This window comes from Macrosteles quadrilineatus, unplaced genomic scaffold (assembly GCF_028750875.1).
Source record: "Macrosteles quadrilineatus isolate MER2022 unplaced genomic scaffold, UCM_ALF_1.0 Scaffold_5__1_contigs__length_97177068, whole genome shotgun sequence".
In the NCBI taxonomy this organism is placed as follows: Eukaryota; Metazoa; Arthropoda; class Insecta; order Hemiptera; family Cicadellidae; genus Macrosteles; species Macrosteles quadrilineatus.
The window spans coordinates 10,673,308-10,691,235 of NW_026542598.1; the positions used below are offsets into that span (position 1 = coordinate 10,673,308).

The 17,928-nt window shown below is 32.8% G+C and overlaps 1 protein-coding gene across 1 annotated transcript in view; it reads left to right on the plus strand.

Moving 5' to 3' along the window:
* The first annotated feature begins 853 nt into the window (after positions 1 to 853).
* Positions 854 to 17,928, plus strand: part of LOC128993983 (protein HBS1) — a 53,206-nt gene continuing 36,131 nt past the window's right edge. Inside the window, exons 1-5 of the mRNA XM_054418144.1 lie at positions 854 to 1,173; positions 4,155 to 4,223; positions 6,605 to 6,734; positions 7,561 to 7,736; positions 9,866 to 9,919. Coding sequence (XP_054274119.1) covers positions 1,131 to 1,173; positions 4,155 to 4,223; positions 6,605 to 6,734; positions 7,561 to 7,736; positions 9,866 to 9,919 — 472 coding nt within the window. The 5' untranslated portion in view covers positions 854 to 1,130. The remainder of the gene's footprint in view (positions 1,174 to 4,154; positions 4,224 to 6,604; positions 6,735 to 7,560; positions 7,737 to 9,865; positions 9,920 to 17,928) is intronic.

Genomic DNA, 17,928 nt, shown 5'->3' on the forward strand with positions numbered 1-17,928 from the left:
TTATGGGGGCTGTTATGGGGTAAAAATGGGTTTTTCCCATTTTTGACCCAAAAAACATAAAATTTTGCAATTTCTTTCGAAACTATTTTGTAGAGCTTAAAAAAACAAATAATTTAGTATATTGAAGCGTTATAATGCGCCTAATGGTTACGGAGAAAATTCCAAAAAATTGTAAATTTAAAATTCCCATGTTATTCTTATGGAGAATAAGTAAACTGTTGTAGTTTGCTTGTTTATAAACATATTTTGCCCAAATTTGGAAAATGTTTTTATTTCTTACTAACTATTAACATTTTACATAAAAAAACACTTTTACCCTCCCTGTTGCAGCAAACCTTAGTATGTTTTAAACTGATTCTATTTAAATAGGGAATAAATGTGAAATTTTAAGGAGACATTTTAGTGTAAATCCATTCAGGGAAATGGAAATTCGCTTAGTCTGCAGGTTTGCTGCGGCGGGGGTATTTTATAATAGTATAGATAGATTTACATTTTTTAAAACATTTTACATTAATTGACCGTTAAAAATCCATAAAAACGTAATAGTAGGGAATGAACTGTACAAATTAATAGTATAAAAATAATCAATGGTACAATTCACACTCTCCTGCTTCATGCTGTCCGAGGTCTGACTCTGACTGACTGTACTGTTTGTGTCAACTGTCACTGTCAGAGCAGCAGAGTGCAGGCAGAGAGTGTCAAGCAAGCAAGGTGTCCCACTCGTTGTCTTTTTGTCTGACACCACTGAGCTAAAATTTCTGACACTGATGACCCGACGACCGTGCGTCGTGCGTGACCTAATCTCAATCTGATCCAATCGGAACTAAGAACAGTGTGTGTAAAGAGTTCTAAAGTTCAGTTCAGTTACTTTACTACTTACTTGACTTGTTGGAATAATAATATTCCTGGTATCATCAATGTAATTGTAATTAATTGGTACTACTACTACTACTATTGTTACGTTACGTGTGAAGTGTAGTGCGAACGTAGAATTCTTTGTTTTAAACTGCAAGAAAACAATACGTATTAACTTAAATATAAACTAGGCCTAGTTGATTTGTAAAATAGTATATTATTTTGTTGTGCTAAAACCTGAAAATGGTTTAGGCTCTTAATCTCATTGTGATAGAATGTCACGCCATCGAAATGTTAGGTCTATGAACTATTCTGATGGTAAGTAGGCCTAGGCTTAGAATGGAACAGTTGTTACCTAAATGATTTTAGCATATTTTATCCCAGAGATTCAAGGTTCAAGATTTATTTCGGCCATTAAGTTGTTTACAATGTAGGCTTATTCGTCAATAGGCTACATTAAACTTGGCATCTAATCTAAGATGAGTAGGCCTAGGCATAGGTTAAGTTACATATGCCAATTTAACCCTAGAAAGGTATTGTCATACAGTATGATGCTAAGGGTATCAATGCGTAAATCGGTACCGGTAAATCTGAAGTACATAGAAATTGCATACAGGAAGGTATCGTCATAACTTAGGGTACAGTATGACGCTAAGGGTATCAATACGAAAATTTGACCTAGGCCTACTGCCGGCAGTTTAGCTATTTTCAAGCCAGCCATTTTATTATGTAACTTGCATACCCAAGACAGCCATTTTAATACACCAAGGGTAATGACACGTAAGTTAGACCCTCTAGATGTGGGAATAGAATGTGTAAGTTAAGGTTGCCTAAGCTTAGCAACATAAGTTAAAACGCCAACACAAAAGACCTAACATTTAAAACAAAACTATATACTTATATGTAGTTAAAAATAGGCTACAGCTTAAAGATACTATGTGATTATGTAACTACAGTTAATAAGGCCTAGCCTACCATGCAGACAGGCAGCACACGACACGGAAATGTGTAATTAGGCCTAAGTTGTGTAAACCAGTTTTTCTATCATCCGAAATATTAACGTTACCATGTCTCTACATCTACAAGACATTAGGTATCCTTTCTGCATCAAAACACTGGCAAGTTTAACACTCCAACAGACCATCATTATAGTTTGAGATCCACAAATACCCTCCCAGTTCGACTAGACACCACACTTCCTCCTTTCAAAACCATCTCCGATATAATTTAATAAAAATGTTCAACCATCTTCCCTCTCATCTCAAAACAGTATCAAACCATCTCTGAAATTTACAAAAACCCTAAAATATTTTCTTTTAAAAGAAAGCTTATTAAAGCCTCCGTAAGTTCCTGGCTGACGGCTAAAAAAACTATCAAACTTGTTTGATCATAGGTATTCTTACTGCAAGTTAAAAAAAATTAGACAGTTTGTTATTATTTCATATTGAAATCAAGAAACTGTATGTTTTGTTAAATGACATTTACCAATGCATGTATATGTTATTTTGGTTAAATAAATGACTTATTGGCTTGTAGTTATTAGCTTATTCTTGGTCCTATCCCACCAAGCAGTTGCAAAACTTAGGTGAATTCTTGTGACCTGCACACGAGACCTGACAGACTATTCAAATCCTTGACCTACGGTCATTTTCCTGACCAGGGAAAGGACCTACCACCTTAAATTAAATTGCTCAGCCATTTAACAGCAAGCTTCAATTTACAAAAATTCTGATTTTCAGTTTATTACTGACCAACTTAAATTAGGCCTAAATAGGCCAACATGATTTAATAGGCCTGTTTAAAAAAATAGCATTTAAAAACTAACCTGGCCTAATCTTATGTTATTCTAGTAACTTGAATAGGCCCGGTGGGGCACAAGGAAGATTTCTCAGGTGCCGTTTGACGTCACTAACTGCTGACGTCACTAACTGCTGCGTCTGAAGAAACAGACAATTTTATAATTTTTCTATTATTAAATTAAACTGTCATATCGTAACCAAAACGTGCTGATGATGGAAAAATCGAATGAAGGTTTACTAATAAAAAAAATAGTTTTGTTCTTAACGTAAAATTATAAATGCCTAAAATTCAATTTTATAATTTTTTAATTATAAAATTGTACTGTCATTTAACCTATCCAAACTAGCTGATATGAAAAAAAATGTTGACAAAAAGTTAGTGCTATCAGCGGGATTTGAACTCGGGACATTCAGATTATCAGCCCGCCATGCTATCCACTTCACCAACGAGCCGACGGCTCAAAACCGTATCGTTGCGGTATTGGTGTTCCCTCAAAGTGACGTCAGCAGTTAGTGACGTCAAACGGCACCTGAGAAATCTTCTTTGGACTAGGCCTACATGTAGCCCATTGTAAATACTATGTTTAAGTTTACTTAAACACATAAATTCTCTTTCACACAAATTAAATTATCCAAAGAAATACAAAATTCACAAATTTTCTAGACGTAACAATTTAAAAAGAAACACAAATACACAACGCTTAAAATATACCAAAAACCAACTATAACAGAGATAATCATACCATACCATCAAAAACAAATCTCTCGTGGCAGCACAAATTGTCAACTTTTCATTCAATGACAAATCGATTAGGCCTAGTAAATATCCCGATGTCAGAGCAAAGATTTTGAAAAAGAAAAAAAAAACATCATCCTTTACTTAGCCTCGAAAAATGGATACAAATCTCCCATGCTTGGAAAAATGATTCGAATGAAAATTAAGTTAAAATTTCAAACACAAAGATTGTTTGAAAAAAAAAAATTAAAATATTTGCATCTCCCATATAATACAACCATAAACAAAGCAACAACAAGAATAACCTTCGGAAATTCAAATTTGAAAATAAGTTACAGCTAACAAAAGAATAATGCCTTTCAGATGAAAGAACAACATTTCCAATGAAACATGTAACAACCAAGTTAAAGATATGAACAGATCAAGCATAAATCAAATAAAGTGTACAGACTGCTGATTAATTCTACATTGGCCGGAAACAGGTTGTAGCTTCAAGAAAATTTTCCAGGAACACATACAAGCATTATAATCAGGCAACAGAACGACAATGAAATCAAAATTAAAATGAATGTGATAAATCTAATCAAAACACAACATTAATACAAAAATAATAATATAAAAAATTATAGAGAATGAAAAAAATCAAAATAACCAAAAAAAAAGTTAAATGTCAAAAAAGATTTATATATATAAAAATATAAAAAAAAAACTTAGTACAGTACTTATTACCATAGTTGTTTGTGTAACTCCCCATTCTTTTACAGAATATGATGGGTATGATGATGTCTATGGCCATTCGGTAGAAGACGACAGCTGTATTTCTCCAAGTGATGGTGAGTTGGACTTTTCGGGGAGTTGTGTTAGCTTACTGTAGCATGTTGTTTTATAATTTAGCCCTACATCGGCAGACAATCCCTTTTACAATGTATATGAATTTTTTTTGTACATGTGTAGAAATTATGTTTTAGTTGTAGGCTATAGATTTATGACAATCTGTTTTCAATTTATTGATTTTATAACATTGCCTATTTCATGTAAGCAATCAACAGAAAATAAACTAGGTAGGCCTATTTCATTCCATTTCATGTGTAGCCTACCACCAGTCATTATCATACTTGCCGTTTATTTTTCTTCTAGTCAAGTTTTCTTTATTCTTAGATAATTTATTAGTTATTTATTTGGGGACGTACAATTGCCCCATGGGAAAAAGTACCCATGTCCCAAACGGGTTTTAACACAGGGTAAGTGTACGCCCCCCCCCCTAACTCCATAAAATTGACTTTTTAGGGCAATAACTATGTTGTTTTTCAATATGATCACCAAACTTAAGATAGTTAATCCTTGAATTTAAATTTTTAGTAATTTTTTTACTTTTCCGAGAGGTTTTTAAACAGGTCTAAGCTCATAGAAATAGTAACAAGAGAATTTTATAGTGATTATAATTTATATACTTTGAAGTACCTTTGGCCAATTTTTCATATTTTTTGGTTAATAAACAAATTAATTATTAGCTGAAAGTCCTTAAAAAACCTTGAAATTTAGGGTTATTTTTTTAGTTTTTACTAAAACGTCAAAAAACCGCCCAGCAGACAGAAAAACACATCATAATGGAATTTTAGGGTATAAAATTCCGCATCCATTGAGTATCTGGTGGTGAAAATCGAACCAATAATAAGTGATTTACGTTATTTTACTAAGAAATTATTGAAAATTGCATGTTTGACATTTATATTACTTATAGGATACTTCCAAAACCAACAAATGTTCTGGCGAACTATCTCATGTAATGTAAGTGTGCAAAAGGGTGTAAAAGTGGTTGCACTTGTAGGAAGAACTGAGTCAAATGTTGCACTGTAAAGTTGTTTCTTGCACCAATCCACCAGAGAAAGGAAACAACAAATAAATAAGCTATGACGCACGTACAGAGGGGGAGGAAGCCTGCAGTTTCGGCTTCACCACAAAAGAGACAACAAATCTGATCAGTCTTTTGTAAATCGTATTAATTACGTTGTAAATAATATTGTACTTTGAATCCATTTTCTAGAAGTAATTTAAATGTTAAATTACTTAGTTATGTTGGTTGAAGATACAATGTTCAATAATTTTTTAATAAAATAACATTCTTTAAATTAGTATAAACAACTTATTATTGGTTCGATTTTCATCAACAGATACTCAATGGATGCGGAATTTTATGCTCTACAATTCCATTATGATGTGTTTTTTCTGTAGGCTGGACGGTTTATTGACGTTCTAGCAAAAACTAAAAAATAACCCTAAATTTCAAGGTTTTTGTGGTCTCAGGTCAGAAGCTCACCTGGTTTAATGGGACAAACTTCAAATCCTTTTACTTCTATATATAAAACAAAAGGATTAAAACGATTTCCAGCTTTCCGGGAATTATTTCCAGGCACGGCCAATTTTTTTACTAATTTTACTGGCCTATAAGTAAGCCATAACAAAATTCATATATTTTGTTGTTTGACATAATATTTAGAATTAAATGGCTAAGGTCAAGTGTAGGCTGGGGCCTTATATTGGAGTATAACTTCAATATAAAATAAAAGGATTAAAACTATTTCCAGCTTTCCAGGAATTATTTCCAGGCAAAAACCAATTTTTACTGTCCTAATAATTTTTTGGATAGCTATAAGTCATAAATGATAGAGGAACAGGCGCTAAATCATGCCTATTACAATAGCTTTTATGCCTTTACGGATGACCTTCAAAACATTACTGCAAACACATAAAAACCAACAAATTCTAGTTGGTCAACAAGTCATTATTGATTAGTCCTACTTTGTACATCTAAATACTTGTACAAATAGAAATCAATTTTCAATAAAGAAATTATAGTGACTTAAACAACTTGTAAATAACAACACTCAACAGGGAAATCAAAACATTGACTTTTCTCTAAACATCTGGGAAAAGAAAAACAAAAGTAAGGTTATAGAAACAGACCCCCGGAGAAGTCCAGTTTTCCGCTGTTTACAGTAATATAAATCCAGTCCCAATCAGACTGAAATTGACTGAGCTAAAAGACAATGTAAACTCCTGCACTGTTTGACACTAAGAGGGTTAAACAACCATTAAGATTTTTCATTATTTTAAAGTATTTCCTGTTGATTACCCAAGCATTTAGTAAACAATGTATGATCCTTGATGAAACACATTAGTAGAAATTTACAACATAAACTATTCTCTTTTTCAGCTGCTTTTATGTACGATCGTAGTAACCGGCAAACCCAGATCTCAGCATTTATAACAGAAGAAGACGACATTGAAGAGGTTGATGAAGATATTGAACCTGAAGTTGAGAGACGACATTCTGATAGCTTTAGGTAGCCTAAATTAAATTTCTCTGCCTTAATAAAAGCTTTTTCGTCATACTGCAGCAAAAAACATCCGTTTTTAATGCATGCATTGCGGGTCTAAAGTAGTATTTTTAGTCTCTAGGGAGTAAAAATCATTTTTAGTCCCAAGGGAGTAAAATTCAGCTGTTGTATACAGTTTAAACTTAGATTGTGCTTATCGTATCAATCAAAATTATTCATCAATTGATTTATTAGGTAAGGTGCTAGCCTATTGTTGTCGATAGCTCGACGTATCGATGGTGAAATGAATGAACTGTAACACAATCGTTATAGACGAAATGATTGAATCACTTACTAAACAGCTGCTTACGGTATTTGTATTAGCAGAATTGAAAACAAGCTGAAAGTCGTTGTGAGAGGTTATCTTAACAAAAAAATTCTGTTTTCTAGCTTAGTTTGTTAATTAATGATGCAATATGAGGAAAAGTTCACCACACAGACAATAAGTGTCTTTTTAACCCTTGCTCATATCCCGCCCTGGACTTCACCTCAATTGCAAAACGTGACCTCCGTTAAAAAAAGAGTCAATTTACGCCCTAGTGATGAAATATACCATACCAAAGGCCCTGTGATATTGATGGGATTGTTTTGTTGAAAGAATTTGTAGTCCAAACAACCAAAACTTTTTGAAAGACTTGGTTTTATCATCTAAATTTTAGTTTTTACTAGAACAACGTTGGTTGTCTTAAGTTATATTCTATTTTTGTTTAGTGTTGTTAATGTAAGTATGCTTCCTATTTGGAGATTAATATTTCTTTATGTTAAGTAGCATTATACCCTGTTATGTTTACAGGTACCCACAACTTAGCGACGTAGACGAAGCTAGATTACGCTCTTGTCTAGACGAAATTCACAGTGTTATTGGAGATTCCATCCCTGAGAATATTGTTGTTGAAACTGTGATAGGAAACAACTTTGATCTAGCACAGTCCCTAGATGCCCTGTTAAAATCTAACCAAAACAAAAAAGGTAAATTTATGCTTTTAAAACATAAAAGTTTTAGTAGCTTTAAAGTTATATTGGAACAGTGTACTTACCGGTTACTGAAGTTGAATGTAAGCCACTGGTCAACCTTTAGTCATTCTCAATAGTGTTCAAAAACATGCCATGGAAGAAATACAGCATGATCACGTGAATCCATCAATCAACTGCGGGTTCCCACTGGGTTTTGCCGCTCCTAGACCTCAATCGGTGTGAAAATAATGTATACTTTACCGCGTGAAAAAAACCCACTTGTATCATACAACAGTGGGAATTCAAGCAGCGTGAATGTGAAAAAAAAAAACTATGTTCACGAGATCATTTATAGAGTCAATTGAATTTGTTATTCGTGAACTTTCAGAAATATACTAGGTACTGTGGTAAATAGTCAATACACCAAGTTGTGTCCCCTTCTCAATTGGCAATGGTAGTAGCTCTTCTTTATTTGCCAGAAAGCTAGCCTATTTCCATGAATATGTTGGAATGTTAGCATTTAGGCTACGGCCACATGGACATTTTTTAGGCAGTAAATACTAGCTTAATTCAATTCCCACTGTACTAGGCCACAAGTGCTTTTTTTCATGCAGTAAAGTATACATTTTTTTCGTGCCGGTTGAGGTCTAGGAACGTTGAAACCTAGTGGGAATCCGCAGTTGTTTGCTAGATTCACGTGATTATGCTGCATTTCTTCCATGACAGGTTTTTGAAGTGAACAAGAAACATGAATCCATCCAAACCAAGTTTAGTTGCTGCGTTTTGCTCCCGTCCGTGTGGCCGTGAGGTCCAGAGCAACACGCAGTGTCGCTTAAGTGGTCATGGCAATTTCTTTGTTTGAATCAAGATATATGTTTTTTTTTTGCAGAAAAGTGTTAAATATTTCTGGATCCAGCCAACTACTTATACATGTACTGTCCCAAACATGTTGACATAAATGGAACTACTTAAAAGTTTGTTACAATGAAAGATTTTTACTTGTTAAGAGGCGTTTCTGGAAGTTAAAGAGTGATCTAAGTTATAGTCAAATAATCTTTATGAGACATTAAATGACAAAATAAAGCAAAATTAAGGGTTCCCCGACTAACTCTGCGCCTCATTTTTACACATAAAACGTTCTATTTAAGTTATTTTATTTCTTGTCCGATCTTTTTGATCTTGGTATTGTTTGATTGGGAATTAATAATGCTTAAAAAAGTATTCTTGACATTTTTTTATGGAATTAGCCGTTTTTGAGTTATTTAAGTTAGAATAGAAACGGCTGCCATTTTAAAATTTACAATCGGATCAACTTTATTATTTTTTCTATTATAGGTCTTGTGTATGTTGTATAATGGCGGATAACTGGGTAAATATGCATTTTCGGACATACCTTTACATAAACTTTTTTCTTCCTTTTAGTATGAGGATTCATTTCCTTAAGTCCTGAAATGTTTTTATGGACACCCAGTAGCCTATATGTGTCCGTTTGCGCGATAACTCAAGAAATTTGGTACAAACGTGTAAACCTACGTTTATTCGAACGAGTTTGGGAACAGGGGTTAACAGGGGGTTTTACGGGGTAAAAATGGGTTTTTTATAATTTTTGACCCTAAAAACAAAAAATTTTCAATTTATTTCTAAACCATTTTGTAGAGCTTAAAAAAGAAATAATTTAGTATATTGAAGTGGTGTTGTATGCCTAACGGTCATAGAGAAAATTAAAAAAAATCTTAATATAAAATTCCTTATGGAGGAAATGAAAACTGTTGTAGTTTACTTGTTTATAAAAATGAACAACTTGTAAACTTGTTGTTGATAAGATTTTGCAAATTCATTCATTTCATCCTATACTATTGACGTATGGTTAAAAAACACTTTTTACCTTCCCCGTAGCAGCAAACCTAAGCACTTGATAAATCTTATATTTAAATAATTGGGAATAAATATGCTTTATTTAAGGAAACATTTTAGTAAAAATGTAATCAGACAAGTTGAAATTCGCTTAGTCTGCAGGTGTGCTGCGGCGGGAGTTTTTATGTAATAGTACCTACTGTAATGGTAAAATCAATAAATATTACAATTATCTAGATATTCATTTAAACATCTTTGTAGGTTTTTACAAATTAACTGTAATGTTACAGAAGAACCCAAACCCCAGAGAGACAGAAGTCGCCGCACTCGCCCTGTTGAAAAAGGTGAGACTCAAATGTTTTTCAATTTAAGTTTTAATTTGCTAGGCCTATCGTAATGTTTTATTCATACAATCAGATGCAATCCAGATTAAAGATTTAAGTTGAAACTCGAGAGCATATATTTTTCCTCAGTGATTTATTTTAAATTGGGATGATGTTTAAACTAAATCTATCGTAACGTTTATAATAAAACACTGATATTTTATTTCAGTATTTTCACTTGTAATTAATTATTGACAAAATACTAAATTGAGTGAAGCACATTGCAGGTTTTTGTGTGTAAGATGATGATAGGTTCTGACAGATTAAAGACTAAAACTCTAAATCGCTAACTTTCACCATAACCCCAAAATTACCTTTACCTCATGTCATTATTACAGAAGATTATGTTGTATGAATTGCTTAGTTAGCTATGTTGGATGAAAAAGTTAATTATAAATGTTAAGTTAAATATTATCACCTAGGTCGTAAATGATTATATTAGTATACAAAATAATAGTTCATAGGCTACAATTAGTAATTAAAAGATAAAAGTGTAGACATTTCACTGTTGTTTTATTAATGTTAATAAATTTAGTTTACTGAAGTACACATCCTATCTCAATAAACCAGCTGCAGCTTGACATTTAAGGAGATTTTGAATGAAATGAACGCTACAAGTTAGAGTAACTTTGAGAATGCTGCTATTTAAATTCAAATTTATCTTTTCGTCCAATAATAGGTGAGGATTTATAAGATGACATAGTTTATGATAAATTAAATTGCTCTTTCAGTTGGGCAAGGTTAAAACGTTTCTGTAAAAGAAAGTAAACAGTATTCTACAGCAGCGTTTCAAAAGCTATTGGTTTATTTCAACCACGGAGAAGTAAGGTACAGAGGGAACTTGCTTCCGGGACGACTAACTTATGCGCTTTCATCTCTAGTATGATGAGGTCGGAATTATAATTGTGACGTTCAAGGAAGAATCTGAGCGGCTAGCACTGTGTGGAAATTCCTATCTTGTGAGATAGGATATCTTGTGTTGCTCCACCAGGAGCGTTGTGGTACAAGAGCGTGGGGGGAGTTGTTGACCAGCAACTAGTGCTAGACAGGGCTTAAGTGTACCGTACCATTAAATGTTTTCTCCGTACTTCTCTGTGGTCTAAGGAAGTTTTTATTAATCATAAAACTGGCCATAGCTTAAACATAGGAATGAAATTACTAATTGAATTAGTGTTTCTGTCGCTAAAGATTATGTCATAAAAAAGAAAGTTTATGAAAAGGAAGTTTAGTTTGTTTAAAAACGAATCATACTTTAGAGGGGAAACAATTTTTTTTTATTCTGCTATTACTGTATGTATTGCAAACAGGAGTGGTAATCTTAGAGGCAATATACATAAAATAAACAGCATGTTTATAATATTGTTATAACATCCACAAAATAGGCCTACTGGGTTGGCCTCGCGTCGCGATACCGTTATAACTACTGTAAAAATATTCAAGAAATGTATGGATATTGTTTTTTGTTACATTATACGTAATGACATCTAAAAAATGAAAACCTGAAAAGTTTTATGTAAAGGGAAATAGTCAGGAAAAAAAGGAAAGGCTTCCCGTGATAAAGAACAGTGTCAGTCCTTATTTATTTTTTGTTGAATTGTAACTGAATTTTTGATGGGTTTGTTGCACTTTTAAAGTAATTTCCCATTAATACATGGCTAAAAATGTATGCAACAAATTATAATATTGGAATACAGCAATACAACTGATTTTTATCAGACATGTTTGAGTCGCTTATTGATATGTATTACAAATAGGAAATCAATTGAGACATTGGTTGACTGCTTTAGTCCACATTCTAACATTATGAGGGGCTTTCCATTTTTGTGGCACATTAATCTACCTAAACCACAAACTAAAACTTTGAACCATAAAATATTATGGTAGAATTTTCCTCATTCTTGAGACTGTAAATTACATGGAAACTATGGTAAATTGTGTAGAGACCAGGGAAAAATTTCTTATTAATAAAAAAATTGTTAAAATTTGGAAGTTTGGATAATGCTTCTTCTAATGTACAAATTAGGATTTTTTAAATAAGGTTTTGTACATAATGCTTAAATGACCAATCACAAAAGTGCCATTTAATATACAAGAGCTATTTTTGTGTATAGCTCCGTAACTCGTGTATACGCCGCAACTAGCCTCCTCACTGCTTACTGGTATCATTTGTGAACAGAATGATACAATTTGCAGCTCTATAGCTAACTTGTAACTCCGCTGTGTGTAAAAAAAATGTTTAATTATTGAATCTCCCGTCGCAAATAAAATAAGGTCAGTGATACATTTTTGAACACAAGAAAGATATCCAATGCTGACATTAATTGCTAGATTACTGAAGTTTATGACCCTAGGGCTATAATAGAGGGGAAAGTGCGAAAATTGGCTTGGAAGTTATAAATTAAGGCATACTAGGCAGGTTGAACGACATAAATTCAAGTTTTTTGAGAAGAAATGTAGTTTCATTGGCATAAAATTCTTATTTAATTTACCTAAAAATATAATAGAGGAAAAAATCTTTGATGTTTTTAATAAAAAGATTGAAAAATTATCTCCTTTCATTGTCTTTGTATTCTTTGGACGAATTTTGGAATTCAAAAGAAATCATAAATCATGGTTTAGAAAGATGATTTCATTTAATTTTGTTTTGTTTATTCTTCTTAGGCTTAGCATTTTTTTGTAAAGATAATGATTGTTTTTGCGATAAGTAAGGCATAATTCATCTTTATATTTATTTGACGCTATTTATTGTATAAAAATTTGTACTGTGAATGAATAAAGAGAATTTGAATTGAATTGAAAATGACCCTTAAAATGTTCATTTTGGAAGGAATTGTGTTTTTGGTGGGTACCCAGACTTCGCAAAGAAGACCAGAAAGAAAAAAAGTTTTGACGGCCATTTTTACTCTCCATAAACCATTTCCGCATTTTACCCTTAAGTACTTGTTGCAATTAGGGTCATAACCTTCAGCCATCTGGTGATAAATGTCGACATCAAACATGTTTCTTGTAATAAAATATGTGTCACTGACCTTAACTTCAATATTCGAGATTTGATATTTTAAAAACACCCAGCAAAACGTACACATTTCAGTGATAGAACTGAAAATGGTGTCATTTTGTTCACAAATGATGCTACTAAATTTTGTGGAGCCTTGTTACTGCGTACAGGTGAGCTACGGAGCTATACCCAAAAGTGGCCCTTAAAAACCACTTTTGTATATGTTTTATTTGTGGCTTTTAATTGTTAAATTCTGCTTCCCTAAATATCATGCGATAGGATTTGTTAGTCACCATGAATTTCTTAGTTGGATTTCATCCGAGAATTCAGAACCCTAACTGATCATTAAAAGTTATTAAAATGTTTACCGACCGTTTTCAAAAACTTGTTTGTTTTTTAGATTGAATCTTGTTTTGTTATTAATCTAGTTTATGCATGTACAAAATTGATCTATAAAACATAATGACCGTCTCAATCTAAATCTAACAAGAATTCTTTGTTCTACCATCCCATTATTTAACTACTATCCTTAACGTTCAGAAAACAGTTTTTTTTTTTTTAATAAAGGAACCCGGTCCTTTCTTTTTAGCGAATTTCCCATATAGGGAATAAGCTATTACCGTAGTACTCATGGTAAGACCTGGACCCGAGACCGATTTAATTTTTCATTTTGAGGTCCCTAGAGGCCAAAAACACCATCCGTTCAAATTCATATATATATATATATATATATTTATATATATATGTGTCCGTTAGCGCGATAACTCGAGCAAAAATGATCCGATTTTGATGAAATTTGGTACAAACGTGTAAACCTACGTTTATTCGAACGAGTTCGCGATCCAGCATAATCGGACCATGGGAACGGGGGTTTATGGGGGGTTTTATGGGGTAAAAATGGGTTTTTCCCATTTTTGAACCTAAAAACAAAAAATTTTGCGATTTCTTTCTAAAACGTTTTGTAGAGCTTAAAAAAAGAAATAATTTAGTATATTGAAGCGCTGTTGTATGCCTAACGGTCACGGAGAAAATTCAAAAATAGTGTAATTAAAAATTCCCATGTTATTCTTATGGAGAAAATGAAAATTGTTGTAGTTTACTTGTTTATGGGTATATATTGATAAAATTTGGCAAATTTATTTATTTCATCCTATACTATTGACGTATGGTCAAAAAACACTTTTTATCTTCCCCGTAGCAGCAAACCTAAGCACTCGTTAAATCTAATGTTATTTAAATAGGGAATAATATGTCTTATTTATGGAAATATTTTAGTAAAAATGTAATCAGACGAGTTGAAATTCGCTTAGTCTGCAGGTTTGCTGCGGCGGGGGTATTTATTGATATCATTGCAAAATGGTACTTGCAACAGTCTATTATTGTCACAAGCCAACTTTTCTGATGTTTATTTATTGAATGAACGAAGTGAATTCTCATACTGGGGTGAAATGCATCTTTATGTTGATCGAAATCTCGAGAATGCCTGAAGTTATAAACTTGATGTGTTGCACAAAGATTCTATACCACTTTATCTTGCGACCATTAGTTGTTGAAAAATATTTGTTCCGTAATTATTATAAAATCTTAAAAAAACATTTTTAATTTTGTCCCATAAGATTAACATTATAAGCTACCTTCTTCTTCTTTTTATTTGTTTACATTTTACGACCTACAATTTTGTCGTTTACTTGAGACAAAGAGAACGACTACTCTTTCATCCATAGAGTAACAGTCAAACCGTATTCACATTATAACTCTACAATTTCTAGGATAATAATGTATTTACGAAAATACTGGCAGCAGTTAACAAATTATCTACTAAAATGTATCGCAATTGATTGAAAAATAAATATTTACATGTTTATTCTACAAGTTACGTTTCTTCAGTAGGCAATGCTATATAATAAGTACGACGCGACGGTAAACGATGCCGTGGGTGAAAGTCTACTAACTTATTGTTTCCTAACTTGCTAAAAGTTAAGTGTTATCTTTGACTAATTAATATTAGATAAGATTTCACTATATAATAATCAATGGTTTTAGTTATTTTCGTTCTGGTTGTTCTAAATTAAATTTCAGTTCTCGCGTCGGTGGCTTTATCTATTCAGTCAGTCATTCAAATGTTGCCCCAAAATATTTAGATAAGTTACTGTACTTTCATATTACTGTATAGTGATATAACATAAGTACTAAGACTTTTTTTATCAAATAAGGTTTTTTTCATTTAATATATCTTTTTTTTCATCGGTCGTCTGCAGTTCACTCGCTAACTAAGACAGAATCAGAAATGCTGCCTTCTTAAGTTAAGTTTAGTCTTAGAACATACTCCTCAAGGTTTAGTGCATTCTGCTAATTGATAATAAGACGGCAACCTAAGTAGGTTTCAAAAGTTTGTGAATAAAATCCTATCCATTTAAATTACGTAGGTAAGTAATGCAATCAAACTGCATTTTAGATTCAACTCAAACCTCATTCATTAAGTTAAGGTTAACCTAAAACAAGTAGACTCAGTTCTGATGAAGAGTGGATGAAACTCAGCCAATGGACACAAGAATAGGGAATAGGAAGGAGCTTTCCCGACTTTGACTTTGGTCTGAATAAGTGACAAATTTTAGTGAGTTTAATATTGAACTCTCAGTCGACTATGTGTAAACTGAGCTTATGGACCCTTCATCAAGTATTGAACACTAAATACTGTAGGTCAATAAGTGGGAACCTACGTCAAAGAGCTAACTTGGCCCACATAAAATAATGCTGCTAAGGGCCCATAACAAAAGGACTACGCAGATAACCAAGAAGTGAAGATCAAGACGAGCAGACATGAAATTGGGCTCACAGGTCTTCATCGATTGTACCAAGGCAGTGGAAGAATGGTGAGACAGACAATCAGAATGCTGAGGTAGATAATCTTAACTTCAAAATATAGCCTAAACAGTATAAACTTTTGAAGGAAGGCGGTGAAGCGAGGAAGTGCTGTGTCATGTAACGTTGTTTTGTGTGAAGTGTGTCTGTTACATTAATTGCCTAGACGGCCGTGTTGCCTAGCCTAGGTATGGCCAAGTGTTCAAGTGGTCAAGTGTTTTGTTAAAAATCTGTGTCTAATGATGTCACAGTACTATGTTTATTTGTTCATACAACAATCTGTGTTTACTGTGTTTTTCACCGTCAAAGAATGTAGGCCTACGGTAGAAAGTTTAAACTAAGAAAGGTAGGCCTTAATATAACCCAGATCAGATGAAATATTTTTGTTTAACTTAATACCTATATGCGATAACTTATCGTAATCGGTTCACTTTTAGGCGATACAACTTACCGTACCTATTTATCATGTAGGCCAAGGCCTATTTCAATATTGAACAATTTATGCCTAAGATCTTTTTTTAAGGAGACTCTTTACACTGTGTAGCCTACTTTTTAGTTTATAATAGGCCTAATAACAAAGGTAACATTTCTAAAAATCAACATGAATCTTTTGTGTATGTTTTGTTAAAGAGATAAATTTTTAAATACACAAGTTAGGCTACGGTAAGTTAACTTTGATCTTTTTCATGAGTTTATAAAAATGTAGGCTATTTTCCTTACCTATGTTACCTACTGGGTACGGTAAGTTACAGTTTCGCAGAGAACCAACAATAACTTAATTATTTTATCAGATGAATAACTACTTATCGGTTTGATTTTAACTTAACTTAATATCGTAGGCCTAGGCCTATTGAATTTAAGTTCATCATACATTTACCATAGGCTATGATAAGTTATAAATAAAAAAAATAACGTTTAAAAAATCCCACTTCCCAGAGCCATAGGTACACCTACCGAGGTAACCAAACATTAAAGAAGCATTTTATTGTTTTATCCTTGGTTGTTTTGATATTAGGTAGGCCTAGGCCTATTTGTTTTGTTTCTTTTGGGTACACTTCCATATCTGTTGGCACAAACAACCGAATGAGTAATATAAATCGATATATCGAATTAAACAATCGAATAATTAATATTACTCATTCGGTTGTTTGTGCCAAAGATATGAAACTGTACCCTTTCTTTTTAATAGGCCTAACTTATTATTTATTATTGGTCAAATTGTAAGTTAGTCCTAGACAGTAGTTTAGCCTAATTTCTTAAATAGGTATGAACAAAAACCGTACCAACCATAAATCAATTTGATGTTTAGCGACATACATTGGAAAAAAAGAATTTTTTTAATCGAAAAATTGAATCGGATAAATATTGATATGCATTGTTAAGATTAAATGTATTTAACTTACTCATCCGATAAAATATTTGGCAATTATTTAGTATGTCTACATTGAGAAATGATGTAATTTTTAGATGTTTCCTTACAGTATTTTTCACGCTGATTCCAAAAATGCAATCCGTTTTTGTCGGAAAGATTCCTAAGTGGATGTAAAACGAAGGCTAAAATTACGAATCTAAGGTTCATTTCGCGGTTCGGATGGTAATATGGCGTGGTCTGGACGGGTCCGAATGTGGGCTGAGGACTGTGTGAACAAAGCAAACAGCTGTTTATACTTGACTCAATGCGGAATTAAATCAAATTGTTTTGAAACTAAATAATCAGCTCTTAGTTAGGCATGTGGGGAAGGTAGGTTGGGTTTTATGTGAATTTGTGACTGTATTAAGTGTTTTGAAGTTAGGTTCGATTAGGAAGGTAAAGTTTAGGCTATAACGAACCGGCTCATTAATTTATGCTACCTCCAGACTGTCTTTGCACAATTGAAATAGTGGTTGAAACACAATGAAATAACAATATAAAAAATGCTTGCAAATAAAACAAATTGAAATAGGCTATTTATCTTGTTATTTTTACCTTAAATTCAATTTCCATAGGTAGGCCTACAGTACTTGATTTGTTTCTATATACAGGCTTCTATTCTTCTGGTAACATGGTCCTCTCTGTCAATGGTTACTATCTTTTTTAGGCTTGGATTTTATGAGAATAAAGTGTGGATAA